The 19,074-nt window shown below is 34.6% G+C and overlaps 1 protein-coding gene across 1 annotated transcript; it reads left to right on the top strand.

The window, feature by feature from the left end:
• Positions 1–12,383: 12,383 nt before the first annotated feature.
• LOC149808320 (protocadherin gamma-B4-like) lies at positions 12,384–18,670 on the top strand. Its single transcript, XM_089967240.1, has 6 exons — positions 12,384–12,513; positions 12,864–13,066; positions 14,023–14,149; positions 15,422–15,543; positions 16,237–16,398; positions 18,494–18,670. Exons 1-6 carry the CDS (start codon positions 12,384–12,386, stop codon positions 18,668–18,670), a joined length of 921 nt encoding a protein of 306 aa, XP_089823366.1.
• Positions 18,671–19,074: the final 404 nt, after the last annotated feature.

The following is a 19,074-nucleotide window of genomic DNA, read 5'->3' as shown; positions in this document are numbered from 1 at the left end:
AACACTGAAAACTGCCAAACCTATGGTGCTCATCGAATAAGATAAATAATTTCTAATTGAAAAAGTGTGTTTGAAAGGAATCGTTCCGATGAAAATGTATTCACCAGGTACAATAATTGAAAGCATAATTCACGATGGTGAAGCACTCGCATACAGGGTTAGTGGCAGCTAAGTCTCCGCTTACACGTATGAAGTTTACGACGGCGATAACTTTGGTAAATATAAAGGTTAAACATTTAGCTGCTGCACTTTGGATTACATATGCCGAAATAAAATATCACTGTTGATTCATAACCTTTCCTGTTATGACATTCATCTGTTCATAAAGAGGTCGAATAACAGTAACAGATGAAGAGACGATGAAAAAAGTATCTCATTAAGCTATGGTTTTTTCCCCAAAAGACGAGAAAGAAACAGCAATTAACGGGCAGTTATGTTTGCTTGATTTGGATTGGCGTATTATGGCACATCAACGCAAATAGGTTACTTAGTGCAGAGGTAACTGAAGTAAAGCAACTTGCCTAAGGATACACCACGGTAACCGACGCAAACTATTCTGATGGTAGGGTGCAAGAATCAGACATAATTAGCACCTAATTACATAGGCTTGCTTGTATGTAGCTTTAGATTTATGGGTCAGTATACAGAACAGCGGTTGAAAATTTAACGGTTGACAAATGTATGGAGAAAATGAATCAGTTTACAAATATGCTGTCTAAATATTTGAGGAAATACATTGACTAATATGAATAAAAAGATGACTTAGAAAGCTTATACAAAACATCCATACCACCAATATAAACGTTTCCCGCATCATTTAACGATTTAAAGATATCAAATGACGATTGCCAGTACATTAAATTTGTCATATAACATTTCAGCCACAACGAAGATAATCGTGATTTATGCAAAAGAAAGATACGTTAATACTATGCGATATTTTTTATAAATCTTTTGGAATATCATGATTAATAATTGCATGCTGGACTCTGCTAACTAGTATAGTGCTCATGTATTAGGATATGATGACCCATTTCAAATACTGGGTGTGAAATTAAAATATGTAACAGACTCTGACATGTTGTTAGGTACTGAGAGTCGAATAAAAGGTATAATTATCGTAATATTATAGATGTGTGTGTGTGTGTGTATAAAAATGGCGCTAAATCAGTTACTTACATGCAGGCACGTATAAACATACATAAATAAAGCCTGAGTTCTGCTCATATATATTGGGGCAATTGTTTGAAAGAAAAATGAAAAAGCATTTCATCCAGGAACGATCACCACTTCAAAAATAAGGGGGTAAAATACCATATCTATATATTAAACGTAAAGCCAGTTTAAGCACAAATAAAGAGTAAAACTAAATCTAAGCTCAACTGATCTTCAAATCCTCTTACATCTTAATGCACTAAAACCCATTAAACTGAGTAAACCAAAGTGGCTGAATAAAGATAGAAAAGAAAGAAAAAGTTTGTTGATTATGATGTATTACCATCAGAGCAAAAAGTCATTTTCTACATATTTCCACGAGCGTAGTTTGATAGACAACATAAACACATTACCCTGCGGTCACAACAGAACATCATAATCGAGAGGATACTCAAGTCTCATTGAACTTCAAAGCCATAAACGCGTATTCTCTCATAAATATTTGATTAAGAATTGTACTTTTGAGCGATCACCCATACTGTTATTTCAAAATGTCTACAGCTAAAAGCTGCCATAGTTTGGTTAACCGTTTTCTTGTCTTTACATCGCCATGATCGCCACAGTAATCAATCATAGACAAAAAATATTTCTTCCTGGAGATAATCAACCATTATGCATTTTTATCTTCGGGACTTATTACTATCACTTTTTGAAATTTAAATAGCCATTGTCTTTGGTAAGTATTTTGTACAGAAATGTTGTGACGATGGTGTCAATCTAGCAAAATGTTCTAATACTTAGTTTCTATCACATTTAGAGCACGCGTTGTCTTTCCACAATTAGTCACGCAAGAAATTATCTTAAGAAGAATTTTATTTATTTGTCATTTACCGACGGAGCAATCGATTCCGAAATAATCGTATCCTACCGTAGGTAAACGTTTTCACTTCTTGGTCATTATTACAATTCTGTACCATTTGAGACATTTACGTCATTGTTATGTTAAATGTAAAATCACGTGATGGGGCAAAGATGCAATGGGAAATGATCAGCAGATATCTGGGAGTCAAGTGTTACACTAAACGTCTTTCTATACACAAAAATACCGTAAAATCAGTAGCAGTACTTTATGGATTACCTCCCTCTTACTGTCACACTCTCAGTTTATTATTCATAATGCCTGATTCAGTCATACTTGTCCTACGCAAACTATGCCACTACACTTCTTTGTATGTTTTTGAAAAAGTTGTAGTCATTCAACTTAGAATGATCTTCGCTGCCACTGGATATGATGGTGCCCTTCACAAAAATTCTACGTAAATTATTTGATATCTGATTGATTCAGGTTATCCACGTGACTAACATAAACTATTTGCAGGGATTTCGGGTGATGCAAAGGTTGATTGTTCAATTAACCATTCTTTCAGTTGAGCGTATTTTTTTGTTCTTTTTATTATGTTTCCACAGTTGGTTGTTAATGTGTAAGCTCTTTTGTATGGAATTTGAGTACACAATTCCTGTGGAATTTGGGTACATGATTACTTGTTTAATATGTAGGTAGATTGTTTATTTAACCATATTTTCAACTCGGCATATTTTATTTTCTATTTGTTCTGCAAAATGTGTTGCCAAGTTGTATTGGCATTTGTGTAAATAACTTTCAGGCAGGTAGTAAAAACGTAACCATGTTGTAAACACTGTTCTGTTAGCTGTTTCTTAAAGTTCATCTTAAGCTTGTGCCGTCTCCAACGTCGGTAATTTAAAACGGAATAAACCATCCAGAGAATATTTTACCACTAATAAATTATCATTAGGTTTTATGAGCAAGTCATCAGGAGACGATAGTGTAAAACAGTCGATTTTAATTGCAACTATTTGCAAAATATCCAGTCATTCCAAAGGTATAAATGATTTTAAAGTTTATCTTACGTTTGCCATTCGTGTACTTAAATGTAAAGCATCAACTTCATATACCCTACCACCATTTACTGTTTAAAATAGAGATTTGATTTCCACATATTCTTTTTATCTGAATTGTTGTTTATTGACCTTGACATTTAGCTGAATACGCATCCGTGCATTTACTCACTTGCGTTATGTATTCCTTCCTCACACTACACTGATTATACTATCTTGCTGTCAGGGTCGATGTTGCTTTTCTTTCGATTGTATTATCGTGAAATGTAATCAGTAAATTGGCGGCTTTGTTATATTTTAGTGATTATTTGTTGATCAAGGATGAATAAAGGACACACGGTACTAATGATATGGAAAAAAGGGAACCAGCCTGGAAATGGGTGACCAGAAAATAGAGTATATATGGGTTTGGCTGACCAGGATTGGTTAATAATGTAAGTTATGTTTTAGGAAAAAAGAATCTTTTGAGAGCTTATCCTAGTTGTTAGTGACAAAAAATAGAGACATTGTTTTATTGATGGAATTTCAGTCCTTTAACAGTCTTGAGTTTGGAACACTCATTACTAAAATTAGTACCTGACTCTTTGGTGCGGAATTGAAAGCATATGTTTTAAACACATGCAGGTCCAGAAAATGCCGCGGCTTATATTCTTTCCTCAACACAGAAAATGACACCCAGATTTCTTCTATACTAATAAATATAGGTTTGATCATGAACACTCAAAAATTGTAAGTTATTGAATTTTTAATATGGTGTTTGCATAGGTTCACTGTGGGAACTGAATTAGTACCGTGAGTCCTTTACAAAAATAGCCGTAACTTACGCTACAGAGTTTTAAATAGAGAACTGGAATCATTCGCATAGAGTGTCTTTAGCGTACATTTCTGCCGTCGCAGTTAGCTGTAAGAGTGAAATGTGACGTTTGAAGATGTGATTGTTTAGATGCTGGTTAACTGTTTTATGTCAATGTATCATTTGTTTAGTAGTAGGTATGTGGATGTGACGATACAGTGCCAGCTAGCTTGCTCTGGTCGAAGGGATAGGTTTATGCGCCGTTTATTAGGGGCGCTGAGGTCCTGAGCGACCTTTGGTTTTGGTAGAGATGCTTTGTCCTGTAGGAAGCGCAGTCTCTGTTCGTGCGTTTTTGTGGTGGTAAAGAGGCTTAGGGTGAGCCTGTAATATTGACGTGTTGGAGACATTTGTTCAAAAGCTTTTCCTACAGTGTACTTCGAAAGTTCTAGGGTACCAGCACAGCATCGGTAACGGTCTACTGGGTTTTCATCATTAGGAGATTCAAGACTCTGTTTGTAAAGATCAGCACTTATCGAGGAGTCTCTAAAACACTACTCATATCATGCAACAATCATATAGAAGCATTGATATGTGGAGGATCGTGATACCTAGTCATAATTATTTTGTTTTGTACTCTGGAAGCGTTAGTACTGCACATCACTGTATGTTTGCAATAATCGTTTGGATATTCTATGGACTGTGCTCTCAGGGGTAGGGTTTATTGGTTCGTCCGACGAATGACCGAATGATTGGGCTTGGAAAGCAGCGAGTGTGTTACATTCTATTTTGGAAACACCTACACAAGTGACATCATGGCTGTTCAACATGTGGATGCTAATGAAAAGTTCCTAAGGAAGGTTTTTAGTTCTGATAACAGCGCGAATTTATACACGTGAGCTGCAGTGTAACGCGCTGGGTTTCGTTTTTGTCGTGTTTTGTTTTGCTCTTTGGTTGTTTTGGGTTTAGCGCCATTTTTCAATGCATGATAGACTATACATGGAGGCCAGTATAACTGGTGGATGAAGCCCCTGGGGAAACCCTTGTAAGAACTACCGACCCACGGGAAGATACTGGCTAACATTCTCACATATGCATTAGCCTAGCTCGAGACTCGAACCCACGCGGACAGAGGTGACAGTGATCAGTAAAAGCGAGCGCTTTAGACCACTTGGCAACCCGGGCCCCCCGCATTTTGTGAAGTACTCGTGTTTGGCTTGCAAGTGCTTACTGAGGAATCATACGAATGGGAAACGATCTAAACCATGTAACTGTGAAATTAGAGTCTTTAGGTGATTAAAGGAAACTTGCTTTAGTATTTGCGGATTTTAGAACTGAAAATTGACAAAGACTACTGTTTTGAGGTCATTGGAAATATGTCATTGGAAATATGTGATCTCATGGAACATCAAGTCACGCCCACTCCGGTGTTTGATTTGTTAGGTATGAGATCCCTTGCGTGTAACAATTTCTTTCTGAATGCCTGAAACATTAAAAGCCCAATATTTTGTCTCATATTTTTTCAATACACTAACTTTGACGGCACTTGTAGCTAAACCAATCTTGCAAACACGTATGTCTTGATACCGACGTGTTGCTTCAGGTTAACTCATGACATATTTATTGAATTCAGTGCAATGTAGAATTTGTCATTATTATTGATGTGTGAACAATTTCATATTAATATTGTGTTCTGCAAAGGCTGTGCCATTGTTTACTGTCATAGGGTCTGCGTGGTCTTGTAATTTGCAATAATTTTTCAATATGTTCTAACTTAGTGCTGGTCTAAATTTTCAGTTTTGATGTGTAATGTTCTCGAATTAGTTATACAAAATAAGATGCGTGGTCCAATTCTCCCACATTTATATTAACTGTGTGACTGTCCTAACGCTTTTGATTTGGGTTTCACCAAGCGAAGTAGTGTTAGAAACAGTTAAAATCTAGTCGTCGTTTATGCCATCAACTGTATGTCATATCTTGTATCTAGGTGGCAAGCTACGTTCACAACCACGGATATTGAAGGCGCTTCTTTGAACAAGACATTCTTATTTGAAGTCAAGAACTCGAATGATCCGCCTACCTCTGTTACGGTTAGTTTCATTTGCTTGTTTTACAATTGTCATCTTAATAATAGGCACAGTGGCTGATGCCGTGAATAATTATATGTAATCGTTATATTGTATTATTAAGATAACTCCAACTGAATTATCACACACACACACACACACACACACACACACACACACACACAAACCGGGAGGTATAGTCAGTCTGATTATACCTCCCGGTTTGTTTGTACACCCCTGCCGATTTCAATAACAAAAAGTATAAATTAGATCAGAAATGAACAGAACTTACATAGGTCATTCATTGGTTTATAATTTCTAACCTGACTGTGACCCGGGAGGCCCTAACACCGTCATCCTCCAGATCCATTTCCAGTTTTTTGACAAGTCCATTTTCAGCGAAGGGGTATATGCAGAATTACACATGTATGTACGCAGAAGCAAAATACTATGTTGTCTGCTTCCGATATTTGCAATGTCGAATCTAACAAAGGAAAAGAATTACAGTTACAAGTTGTCTTTCGCGTGGATTTAACAAGCGGTGTAATTTCTATGTACATTTGTGCAAAGGATATTACTCTAAACTCTCAAACATTATGATAATTTACGGAATTACCAGGCAGTTACCGAATAGGATGAACTACTTCACAATGTTGTCTGAAGAAATCAACTTGCCTATAATGTGCGCAACATGGCACCGTGTTAGTATGGGTATTTTTAAAAATTTCTATTACAATTTCAATTAGCATCACACAGAAAAAGAAGAAAAGAAGGTAACAACACTAAAACCAAAAGACAAAACATTGGCTATCAGCAAACATACACAGCGAATACATTCTTATATCTAGATGATTTTAAAGATTCGGCAATACGACTTGTAATAGTTTATACATTCGCTTATACGTTTAGTACTACTAGAAACTGCACAGACACAGATCCGCCGTCGCATACTGTGCCGACAGATCTGGGTCTATGCATTTTGTTAGGAGTAATCAGTGGAACAAACAATATAGTCCCTGATATGCCTGCGCATCGTGCATATCAGGATCTGTTGTTTCTAGTTGGACATGACTTATAACCTATAGTCTGAATATACCTACCCGTTTGTTTATATCCCCTCTACCGATTTAAAACGAAAAATACAAGTTAGATAAAAGATGCACATAACTTGGTTCATTTATTGATTTATAATTTCAAACCTGATTAAGGCCAGGTGGGACCCTAACACCGATGTCGTCTGCGCATTTCATTCCAGACGGAAGTTTTCAGGGTAAAAGACGACCTGTTTGTTTTCCAGTTCTTGGACAAGTCCATTTTCAGCAAAGGGGTGTATTCATTTCACGACTAAACATGTATGTACGTAAAAGGAAAATACTATGTTTTCTGCGTCCGATATTTGCAATGTCGAATCAAACAAAGGAAAATAATGAGAATTATCAATTAGCCTTTCAAGTAGATTTAACAAGCGGTGTAATTTCTATGTACATGTGTGCAAAGGATATAACTCAAAGCTCTCACCATCATGTTAGTTTACGGAATTATCCGGCAGTTACCGAATAGGATGAACTACGTCACAATATTTTCATATTGTCTGACGGAATCAAAGTGCCCAAGAGTACGCAACATGGCGCCGTGTTAGTATGGAAAGTCCTTTAAGTATGAAAGGCGTAGAGAATGCCAGTGTTACGGTCACTCTGGTCACATTCAGGTTAGAAATTATAAATAAATGAATGAATTGATTAAGTTCTGTGCACTTTTGTTTACCACACTAAAGATTCCCATCATCGAAATCGGTGGGGGGGGGGGAGGGTACAAACGAACGGGGAGGTATAGTCAGACTATAGTATAGAATGTGTTAATTTTAAGCCTTCCGTCTATCAATTTTCAGCAACTCTTTGTTCTCCCTTAAATATACGTGCGTATCTGCTTATGACATTTCTACATTTCAGTGTGATTCTATATTCCTTGTTTAGGATTTAACAATGATTCACTGTATTATAATCACTCCTACTCGAAAGGTTAACAACAAAATATGTTTAGTTGTAACAAGCACTGTAATTACAAATACAGCTATAACCCTTGTCTCAATGTATCAGTCTTTATTCGGCAAATGTGTTTAAATTGGTTTTCAAACGTTTCTAATCCTTTTTATATCTACCTGAATTATCTATAGCTTGAACCAAACAGCATACCAGAGAATAGTCACTCTGGAGTAAACGTGGGCTGTCTGACCGGAACAGATGATGATTCGAACCAAACTGTCACAATGACTCTGGTCGATAACGATCGCACGAACTTTAAGGTGTATACATCAGCGGACGGCAGGCTTTGCATAAGGGTAAGAGCTGATATAATAAATTAATGGCAATTAATACTCGATGGCTAAGAAGGCTTTAATTTGTAGCGTTAATTTGCTAGAAAAGGTGAATTCAGTCGATAAAATGGCAAACGATGAAAGTTAATCACAATGACTTGTTTTGCAGTTTGGTATAAAGAGGATCTCAAATGGTTTTATTTTAATGAGAATAGTTTAGTATGAAGAATCACTTCTTTCGCACTGACTTACACGATGCACCTCTCATTTGTAAAATGTAACGACTATGTGATAAATTCAGGATACGATTAAGAAAGTAGATACATTTTAGCATCGTTGTTCTGTGCTCGTAAAATATTAAAATCACTGTACAGTTAAGGCATTTTAAAAAAAATACAACTGTATTGCACTAGAGCAAGTAAAAACGCTGATTAATTAATGTGAGCGTAAAGTTTCATCTTCCTGAGTTTACATAGGTATTATACATGATTATCACAATTTTAGTAATAAAGTTGTGTAGTGTTTGGAACCGGAGTTTGATACTGGAATCTTTTGTTCTATTGCTTTAGAATATTGCTTTAGAAAAAGAAAAAGAAATGTATTGCTCATACAAGAGCCAGCCATCGAATATACATGTTCAAAAAAGTACAAAATTCTTAATTGGAGGTAGTATTAAAATGTATAAAGATATGGGGACTAATTAGTCCATATTCAACACTGCCGAAAAATCCCTATGGCATTCAAATATTATTCTAACTTACTTACGGATGTAATGAGCAAATTGATTCGTCGAGCGCCAGAATTTGCAGAATTTAAATCTACAAACACTCTGGAAATCATATATGCTTTTAATTTAAGCTTGAAATATGAGCTTGTGTCATCAAAATCTTTGATGAGCTGAAAATGAGAGAGAGAGAGAGAGAGAGAGAGAGAGAGAGAGCATGTACATTGAGTAATGTATGAATCTGATTTGCTGAGCATGTGTTACACTATGTTACACGATTTTGTTTCCTGGGTAGTAAGTGTTATTTCGTAATTGCTTATGCCTAAAACGTACAGAAAATGGCTAATATTCCCCACAAACCTTGAAATTGACCTATTTCCATTGAGATAACGGGTGAACTTGTGTCTTTTCGTTCACATAAAGTAAAAAGAAAACGACATATGAATCAAACTTAACATGTATTTATACTAAAGTAATACAAAAACGACCAGACAAGATTTAGAAGTGAGTAGGTTTTCGAGATTTACGATTATACTTTAAAACACTATCACGAATCAGCCCCTAAATGTAATCTTCCATCATGTTTTCGTTATACTGTCCTTGGTAGCGGCGTTCAAAGTCCAGTAAATCCTGGTGGAAGCGCTCGCCATTCTCCTCCAAGTAAGCTCCAATGTTCTCCTTGAATTTATCAATATGAACTTCAAGGATGTGGACTTTGAGGGACATCCTGCAGCCCATTGCGCCGTAGTTCTTCACCAGAGTCTCAAACATCTCCACATAGTTTTCAGCCTTGTGATTGCTCAGAAGGTCTAGAACCACTGCGACAAAGCTGTTCCAAGCCGCTTTCTCCTTATTAGTGAATTTCTTGAGGAATTCATTGCACTCCTGGATGTTCTTTATCTGTGGTCTGACCATGATAGCAGCTTTGACCTTTGCCTCAGAGAGCTTTGGGAATAAGTCTTGAAGGTACTTGAACGCTGCCGACTTCTTATCTAGAGCTCTGACATATTGTTTCATAAGCCCAAGTTGATGTGTAGTGATGGCAACAGCACCACCACCTTCCGGGGGTCCACCAGTGGTTCCCACTTGATGTTGTTCCTCCCCAAGTTTCCCTGCCACCTTTCATTTTGGACTCATCAGGAATGCCACCATTTTGAAGTCTCCGATGATCTCCCAACCGTACTCATTATACTTCAAGGCGTCCAGTTCAAGGCGTCCAGCAAGGTTTTGATGCTAGTATAATATACGTGATTGCAGATGTATTGTTGCCAGTACAACGTTTGGAAGGGTCCACCATTCAGAACTAGCAGTTGCTTGAGTTGTAAGTGGGATAGCGAACTTCATGGCTCTCTTTTCCCCTCTATACCATCCTACAAAAATACATTCATTTCACCCATGACTAATATGTAAGAGATTCTCTCAACATTGTTCATATATGAAATATTTTTTCAAAAACATTGAAAATTGTAAAACATTTTAAAGTTAAAAATTTTAGCAAATTTTGTAACATAAAATTCCGAGCAACACTTGTTTATCTTACCACCTTCCAGAGGTTTTTGCAGTGCTCGCAGATGAAATGAGGTGCCCATGGTTTGTCTTAATCCCCGACAGGCATGCCGAAATATGCCTCGTAGGCCTCACACATCTTAGCAGATGCTTCCACGGAGTACTTATTCGCTATTTTCTTGATCAATTGTCCGCAGACATAGCATAATGCGTCTGCCGGATGCTTGCAGCCATTTGATGCCATCTCAGAAAAATGCAGATATGAATCCACTTAGGCAGCTGGAACTAAACTTAACTGGTGGGCTTAAGGCCTCTGTATTTATACTACTATTTATATTACTGGAAAGTTCTAGAAAGTTCTAGAAGTTACTCCAAGTGTTATCAGCAATGAATCTATCTGGAATGTTCTGGAAAATATGTAAATTTCAAAATATCACTGTCCTGGTCACAAAAGCAAAGTTTGTGGGCAATAATAACCATTTTCTATACTTTTGAGGCATAAGCAAGTAGGAAACAATACTTACTACCCAGGAATAAAAAAATGAATTTGTTACATGGTGTTATCACTCTAGAATCATATTTCTGAACCGATTTCGATAAAATTTGGAATATGCATATATCATCAAGATTTACGACCAGTTCGATATTTGGATAGATAAACGCATATTAAAGAGGTGATCTTGCTTTTTTAGTTGATATCACTCTGGTTGCCAATTCAATTCAAGTGTTATTCTGACCTGTACGAAAATGTAATACGCAGTTTACTATGTCGAGCGCAGACATTTGTGGAACTAAAATCTATAAACAACCACGAAACTGTATTTTGCTTTAAATTTGATCTTGATCAAATTTGAAATATGGACGTATATCATTGGGATCATGGATGGGTTCGATTATGAACAAAATCTGTGCATGCTGATGACGTAAACCCGTAGTATGGCCGTATATCTTCAAGATCATTGAATGGTTCGATTGTGAACAAAATCTGTGCAGGCTTGTGACGTAAACGCGTAGTATGGCCGTATATCTTCAAAATCGTGGAATGGTTCGATTGTGAGCAAAATCTGTGCAGGCTTATGACGTAAACGCGTAGTATGGCCGTATACCTTCAAGATCATGGAATGGTTCGATTGTGAGTAAGATCCACAGATCATTTGGATGACTTCGATTATGATCAATAAGCTATTCATATTAAATATGCCTCTTTCTTTTGAGTTTTGAATAGTATTAGGACCAACTGGGCCTCTTGGTAACAAGTTCAGGTTTGAAAATACTAGGTCGAGAATATAAGAATTTTGTACTTTAAACTGACGTGTAAATATCATACACAGAAGAAAGTTTAACATGGTGTTGGGAGTGGGCGTAGGAGCAGTATATTGTGACGTCTTTTCGAAGAAATTAGGTACTGAAAATCTTCACGTAGACTGAAGCACAATCAACATCTTGTTACTCCTATCATTCAAGTTTTATTGTTTTGAGGAAAGAGCCTTAAAGAAAATGTGCATATTGGCTTATTGATCGAACTATTATAATATATTTACTCAAATTTTGTCAACTGGATTATGATGATTCCCGAATCAACATAGTTTTTACCAGTTTTTTTTTTCTCGAGGCTTTGGATACTATCATCAGATCTGTTAAGTACATTGTTTTTGCTTGTTGCATTTTATCAATTGTTTTTGTTGTTGCCTTCTTTTTATTCTTCTTACTGTTGTTGTTGTTATTATTATTATTATTATTATTATTATTATTAATTTTATTATTATTTTATTATTATTGTTATTGTTATTATTATTATTATTATTATTATTATGAGAGACAGCAAAGGAGTCGGATGCCCGTTGCTTTACAGAAGGCGGAAAGTGGTGCGTATATAACAGAGAAAAACAAAGATATAGGTATATCACCATCATGGCAGAAGACGATGGCGTACCACGCCAAAAAGCCTACTTTGACGTCGCAATAGAACTCATGGACGTAAATGACAAGCCATCCTCAATATCTCTGAAAAATGGGACAATTCTTGAAAACGTTGCACCAGGCAAGTGACTGATATAAATTTTACACTTCCATAACATCACATAGCAGTAGTTATGGACAATGGAATTACCAAAGTGGAAAACAATTCGCTCTTCGCAACAATACAAGTGTTTGATTCTCGTTTAAAGACTATAGTAAAAATACAAAATAAATTTGTAGTAAATTTGAAAAGGAAAGTTAATTTACACGATGCAAATTACCATCTCTGTTAATAATAATTCACAGGAAGGTTTCAGAAATGACATACACCTTTAACCAGGGAGGTATTTGCAACGAGAACTGAAAACGGTGTATGAGCATATTTCGTTTGAATTACGTTTAGCTAAAACAACTACTTGTGGATATTTTTAGGAAAGGCTATCGGTGTTCTTGAAACAATAGACGAGGATAAAGGCCAGAAGTACACGTACAATATCGAGGATGACAAGAGTGGACTGTTCAGTGTCGTAAATGGGCAATTGAGTGCAAGCCGGATGTTTGATTACGAAACTGAAAACCAGATAATATTTCAGTTGACATTGACATCGAAAGACAACGGTGATCCACCACTATCGGTGAGGTCTTTACTACTACAACAACAACACATACTACTACAACTACTACTACTACTATTACTGCTATTGCTAGTACTACTACTAGTAATAATAATAATGATGATAATAATAATAATACTAACAGGATGACCACATATAATTTATGATAAATAAATAAAAAAATCTATAAAAAAACCCCACGTAAAATATACATTTCTGCAACAGCAACGCGAGATGATTATGAAACACTTACTTAAAACCTGGTGTTTTCGAAAATAACAAGTCTAGATGCTGTTCAAAATAAACGGCTCAATTCTTTAAATTTTCGTACTTATTGTCAGATGGCATAAAGTTAAAAGTACCCGAAATTCAGTAAATGTTAAAAAGATGACGAAATATCAGATAAGCAAATACGTCCAATCCACATTTGCCAAAATATCCACAGATGTTGCTTTTCTGTAGTTTGATGACGAAGATGCTGCTAATAACGATCAGGACGACGACTAATATAACAACGATTATGATTAGAACGACGACAACATGAAATACAATGAGACATCTATAAATTCGAATTTTATGTGAGCACGAATATATAATTTCAAACGTCTTATTGTTATTGCATATACTTATCCACAGTTTTTGACGTAATGAGCTGCTCGCAGGAAATCCTGTCTAATGACGTCACGTACATCATTGTCCTTTCAATAGATTTACTGAAGAATTTTTTTTTAATTGTGAGACGTCTAAAAACACAATAACAACCTTCTCATTTGAATGTTTTATTAACAAATTTAGATGTTACAAATTTAAATGTCTTTCCACAAATTCCATCTCTAGATGGTCAAGAAAAAATGTCATTAGACGATTGTGGAATTCGGAATTCGCTATGTGTGTGTATTTTTGTTGTTTTAATTGTTGTGTTCGTTACTTAACATCATTCATTTTGGTTTATTCTTAATTGTTAAACTACATATCAGGTTACACAGGAAATTCAGTTTTCTGTGCGTAATGTGAATGAAAAGCCACGTAATCTGCAACTGACATCAGCTAACGGGATCCTTCCTTTTGAAGTAAATAAACCCAGAGTTAAGGAAAATGTAAAAGGTGAGAAGTTTATATAATATTTTAGACTACTCACTCTGACTCTATCTCTGTCTCATTTTGAAGGAATCTCAGGAACTATTTTTATAAGCGGCAAATATACATAAAATAGGAATAGCAACTGTCCTGTTTCTTTTCTTTATTAAATATAAGCAACAGTTTTTCTTTGTTAATTTTGAGTAGTTGCCATATTTAACATAAAAATGTACCGTTATTACTTTATTATTGTGAAGTGCTTGCCACCTGTAATGTAAAAATGTATTGTATTACTTTAATATTTTGAAGTGTTTGCCACCTGTAATGTAAACTGGAATCGACCGTGTCCTTTTAGGCAAAATCACAATCTTGTAAGCTGTTGATATGTTTCCGACTCCATGGTCTTAAACTAAGTAAAATAAAGAAGCAAATCCAACAAGTTTATTAAAATTAACAAATAATGTATTTATTTAAGTTATAAATTGAAAATTTAAATTGAACTTACAGTCTTGTTAAATAAATCCCAGATAATCCTAAATGTTTTGGTACAAGTCCTAAAGGTTATAATGTTCCAAATGACTTGCAATATTTTATGTGTTTATGTAAAAATATTCTTGACGATTCACAATTATATAATCCAGAATGCCTTTGAATGAATTTAAGATAATCCCAAAGTAGTGTTTTAGTCCAAGAAGTCAAGGTGCACTTTGTAATTCTAATGAATAATTTAAGTAAAGGATTGATCTCGAATTATATCTCAACACAACAGTAAACAATTCCACGAACTTGAAACAGGAATGAATAATTGTTTACTAAAATATCTTTGTGTCACCTGACCTTTGATTGAAAAATTATTTTCTGGAACACTTCACTAACTTCTATACAAGGTCAGATTTTGAACTAAACTTTTAGTAAAGAAAATGACAAGAATCAGGTATAAGAAAACCTCAGATTTGACAATGGTCATAAAGTCCAAAACTCCACCTTCAATCACAGATAAACGTCAAGCACACACTATAAATTAAATATACATGACAATTAAATCTAATGATGAATGTGCCAACAAAATCTGTACACTATGCGACTAATATTTGGTACGTGCCCTTTACAAACGGGATGAACCCATAATGTATTTTAGACAATATTGAAACTATAAAATATAAAAGGTTACAGGTAATACGATTTCAAGCTTTTTCAGGCTTCATTCAGTCGTCTTAAAGTTGTTCTTTTACAGCTTCATGAATTATTTGTCATATTTAAAATGTTTCCTAATTTAATGCTTAATGTTACGTTCTTCAGATGCAGTCATCGGAATTGTTTCAGCGGAAGACGATGACTTGGGTGACTCGCTGTATTTCTCTTTCAGTAAAGGAAGCGACTCGAGATTATCACTCGTAAATGAAAAATGTTCCAAGGTCCCAGTAAGTTTAGACCATACTCATTTAGTTAAATATTTGCTTATATTTTGTGAAACATCAAACAAGAAAGAAATCGTGGAATTTTTTTTTTGCTTAGAAAAGCTATAAACATTTAGAAAGACCAGGACAGGAGTTATTATCTGTGTAAGGCTTATATGCTGTTTTAGATCAGAGCTAGTTGTGGCAAGCCTAAATTTGAAAACAACGCAAAAGCTGTAAAGTTCGCAAAAACACATGGTTAACAATATATACTGAGTCTCGTGAATTAGATGATGAAGACCAGAACTATGAGTATTTTGTACAAATACTGATTCTGATATCTAGAACCTTGTGTGTTTGAAATCCTGATCATTCATCTTGTTATTCTCTGTCTGATTCGAAGCCGTAAGGCATGGATTGTAAAATCTTGTTTTTTCCAGTTAAAAAGAAACTTTTTTGCCATAACGCAAGTAATTCATCAATAAGTCAGATGGAGTGAGTGTTGAAAAGATTTTCAGAGAAAGAGAATTAGGCTATACTGAGATAAAATAAAAATATACACTTTTGTTTTAAGGAATCAATACATATTGCGTCAAATAAATATATGCATTTTATTTTCAGGGAATCAATACATATTGCGTCAAATAAATATATGCATTTTATTTTCAGGGAATCAATACATATTGCGTCAAATAAATATATGCATTTTATTTTCAGGGAATCAATACATATTGTTCAGTCCAACTTATTCTCATTCGAAGTTTTGATTTTGAGAAGCAAAACGAAACCTACTTTAAGATTGAAGTGAAAGACAAAGAAGGTTTGAATGCTTCGCTTGAACTGAAGATGGAAATTATTGACACAAACGATAAGCCAGGGGTAATCATTTTGTCTTATATCTCTTTGTGTTACATTATTTTGTTCCAGTGAGAACACATATGGCATAGATTTCTACCTTTCTGTTGTTGTTCCAATGTGAACATATATGACATACATTTATCCATTAAGCAGGAACACTATCCTAAATTCACACTAATTCATATAAAAACACAGGATCTTTAAAATATAGCAAGTTTTAATTAAATATTTTACATTTGGTGCATAAGAGGTATACATTTTTCATTTCATTGATACAGCGTACATACTGTACATATATTTTATTTATATTACACACAAGTACATGTATTTGCTCTGTGAACGGAGTTGAAATTTACTACAGGCAACTGTGTGTCCGCTACAAAATGTAGTTCTATGCCTCTTGTGGCTATTCACAATCATCTTTGCATATTGATAAGTTGATTGTTTTATTTTTTAGTTTCTATTTTACTTCACATTGATTAAATCAAAATAATACACACTTAAGGTTTAAACATGAAAGATGATTTTAATGATAAAAGTAGAGCACTGCAAACACGTGTTAGCCGCCATTCACATGAACTCTTTGCCGTTCACGTACCGGCGCATTTGAATTAATGTGGAATAGAAACTAAACGAAATGACGAACCAACAATAGGTAATTAAAATATTTTAATATATTTACAGTTGATCTAAACCACTATGATGCTTTAGTAATAGTACCACCGACCATAAACTCACCATAATCTCTCTCTCTCTCTCTCTCTCTCTCTCTCGACCATCGTATTAAGATACGAGCTAAAAAATCTTTGAAATGACGAACGTAGAGGATTTTCTTGTGTCATCCACGATGTCTCTTGACTTATGAATGATGGTAAAGGTTAAGTCAAACCGACCAAAGGATGAGAGAGAAGGGGGGGGGGGGAGGACTTTGGACATTTTCATATTTAATTAGTAATAATCGATATTTAGAACATTATAGTATGTTTAAGAAACATCAACATAAACAAAAAATTACATACATCACATTATTTGTACCACGTAAATGAGAAATTTACCGCATAATGTCGACATGATTTGCAACTTTATATTGTTGATAAACACTGTAAATAAATCCCAAGTAAAGTGCACACGTATCGTTACGACGAACCATATTCTTGTAGGTTACCTGGTGTAATTTCTATTTCAACGTTTTAATCCAGCCCAAATTCCTTTTTTCTCTCACTCCACATCTCTGCGTAGCTTGTCCGTTATGCAGGAGAGAAGAGGGGAAATATAAATAGAAGGGATTGTGATGAATATATGTACCGTATTAAATATCATTTAGAAAAGTGGGATTATTAATACTTTGTATGGTTATTCTTTTACGTCACTAACAATTAGTGTGTGGAAATTGATCAGTCGCGAGAAGGTTTATATTTGTGTATTATTTCACCATGGGCGGAACACAATTTGATATACCAATAGTATTTTTAATATATATATATATATATATATATATATATATATATATATATATATATATATATATATATATATATATATATATATATATATATATATATCCCTGAAAGCTGTGAACGTCTTAATTGCAGAATATTCAAATTAACAACAAGGACGTTTCCATTCTGAAGATCCCTGAGAACAAGAATGACTTTGTCATTGGGAACTTAACTGCAGCTGACCAAGACTTGACCAACCAGTTCCACACATTTTCTCTCTTGGACAGTGCAGAAGGAAAATTTGTGATTAAAGACTCGCAATTAAAGGTTGCTATGGGAAAATGATGTTTAAGCATAAATATTTAATAATTCATTGCACGAATCAAGCCAGTTTTACACATTAGACTTTGCGTTTCACTTACAATAAAATACGTCTTATCTGTTAATAATTAATACTAATTAATGATAGAAAGTGTCTAAATAGTTCATTGATATTTTTTAATTTTAGAGATTCCATTAACTTCCACTGTTTTAATTACAATCGCCACACAGTTTCTTTCACTGGGCTTACTTTTCCATGTGTATGTGATATCAGTAACGAACATGCATGTGGCATCAAGAAAAAGTCGTGATTTTATGAAAGTAAAACGAGTGTGATATCCTGTTTCTGATTTCAGACAGCACCAACAGCAAACCTTGATTTTGAAACCAACCAAAACTTTCAGATCGTCATTGAAGTTAAGGATAGTGGGGAACCACCAATGTCCTACAAGAAAATACTAACCTTAGAGCTGATCGATGTCAACGAGTCGCCTACTAATACATCCTTGTCAGATAATACTGTACATATATGAATGTTCCCGTAAAATTTAAGTTATTAATGTATATTACATATACATTCATATGGCTCAGCTGTAAATATGTTAAACACATATATATCTTTAATTATATATTTCTTGATTTTAAAGGTATTAACTATTAAGCAAGTAATATCGGTCACAAAATCTTTCTGAGAGGCCATAAAGCAGTACGAAAAGAAATGGAATAGAAGGAATATATTGGTTGAATATTATTAAGGAATATTATTGGTAGAATATTATTAAGGAATATATTGGTTGAATATTATTAAGGAATATTATTGGTTGAATATTATTAAGGAATATATTGGTTGAATATTATTAAGGAATATATTGGTTGAATATTATTAAGGAATATATTGGTTGAATATTATTAAGGAATATATTGGTTGAATATTATT

Source organism: Sinohyriopsis cumingii, chromosome 1 (genome assembly GCF_028554795.1).
Source record: "Sinohyriopsis cumingii isolate HCF-2022 chromosome 1, ASM2855479v2, whole genome shotgun sequence".
NCBI lineage: Eukaryota > Metazoa > Mollusca > Bivalvia > Unionida > Unionidae > Sinohyriopsis > Sinohyriopsis cumingii.
The sequence above is the reverse complement of the archived record's forward strand: the minus strand, read 5'-3'. Positions and strand labels throughout refer to the sequence as shown.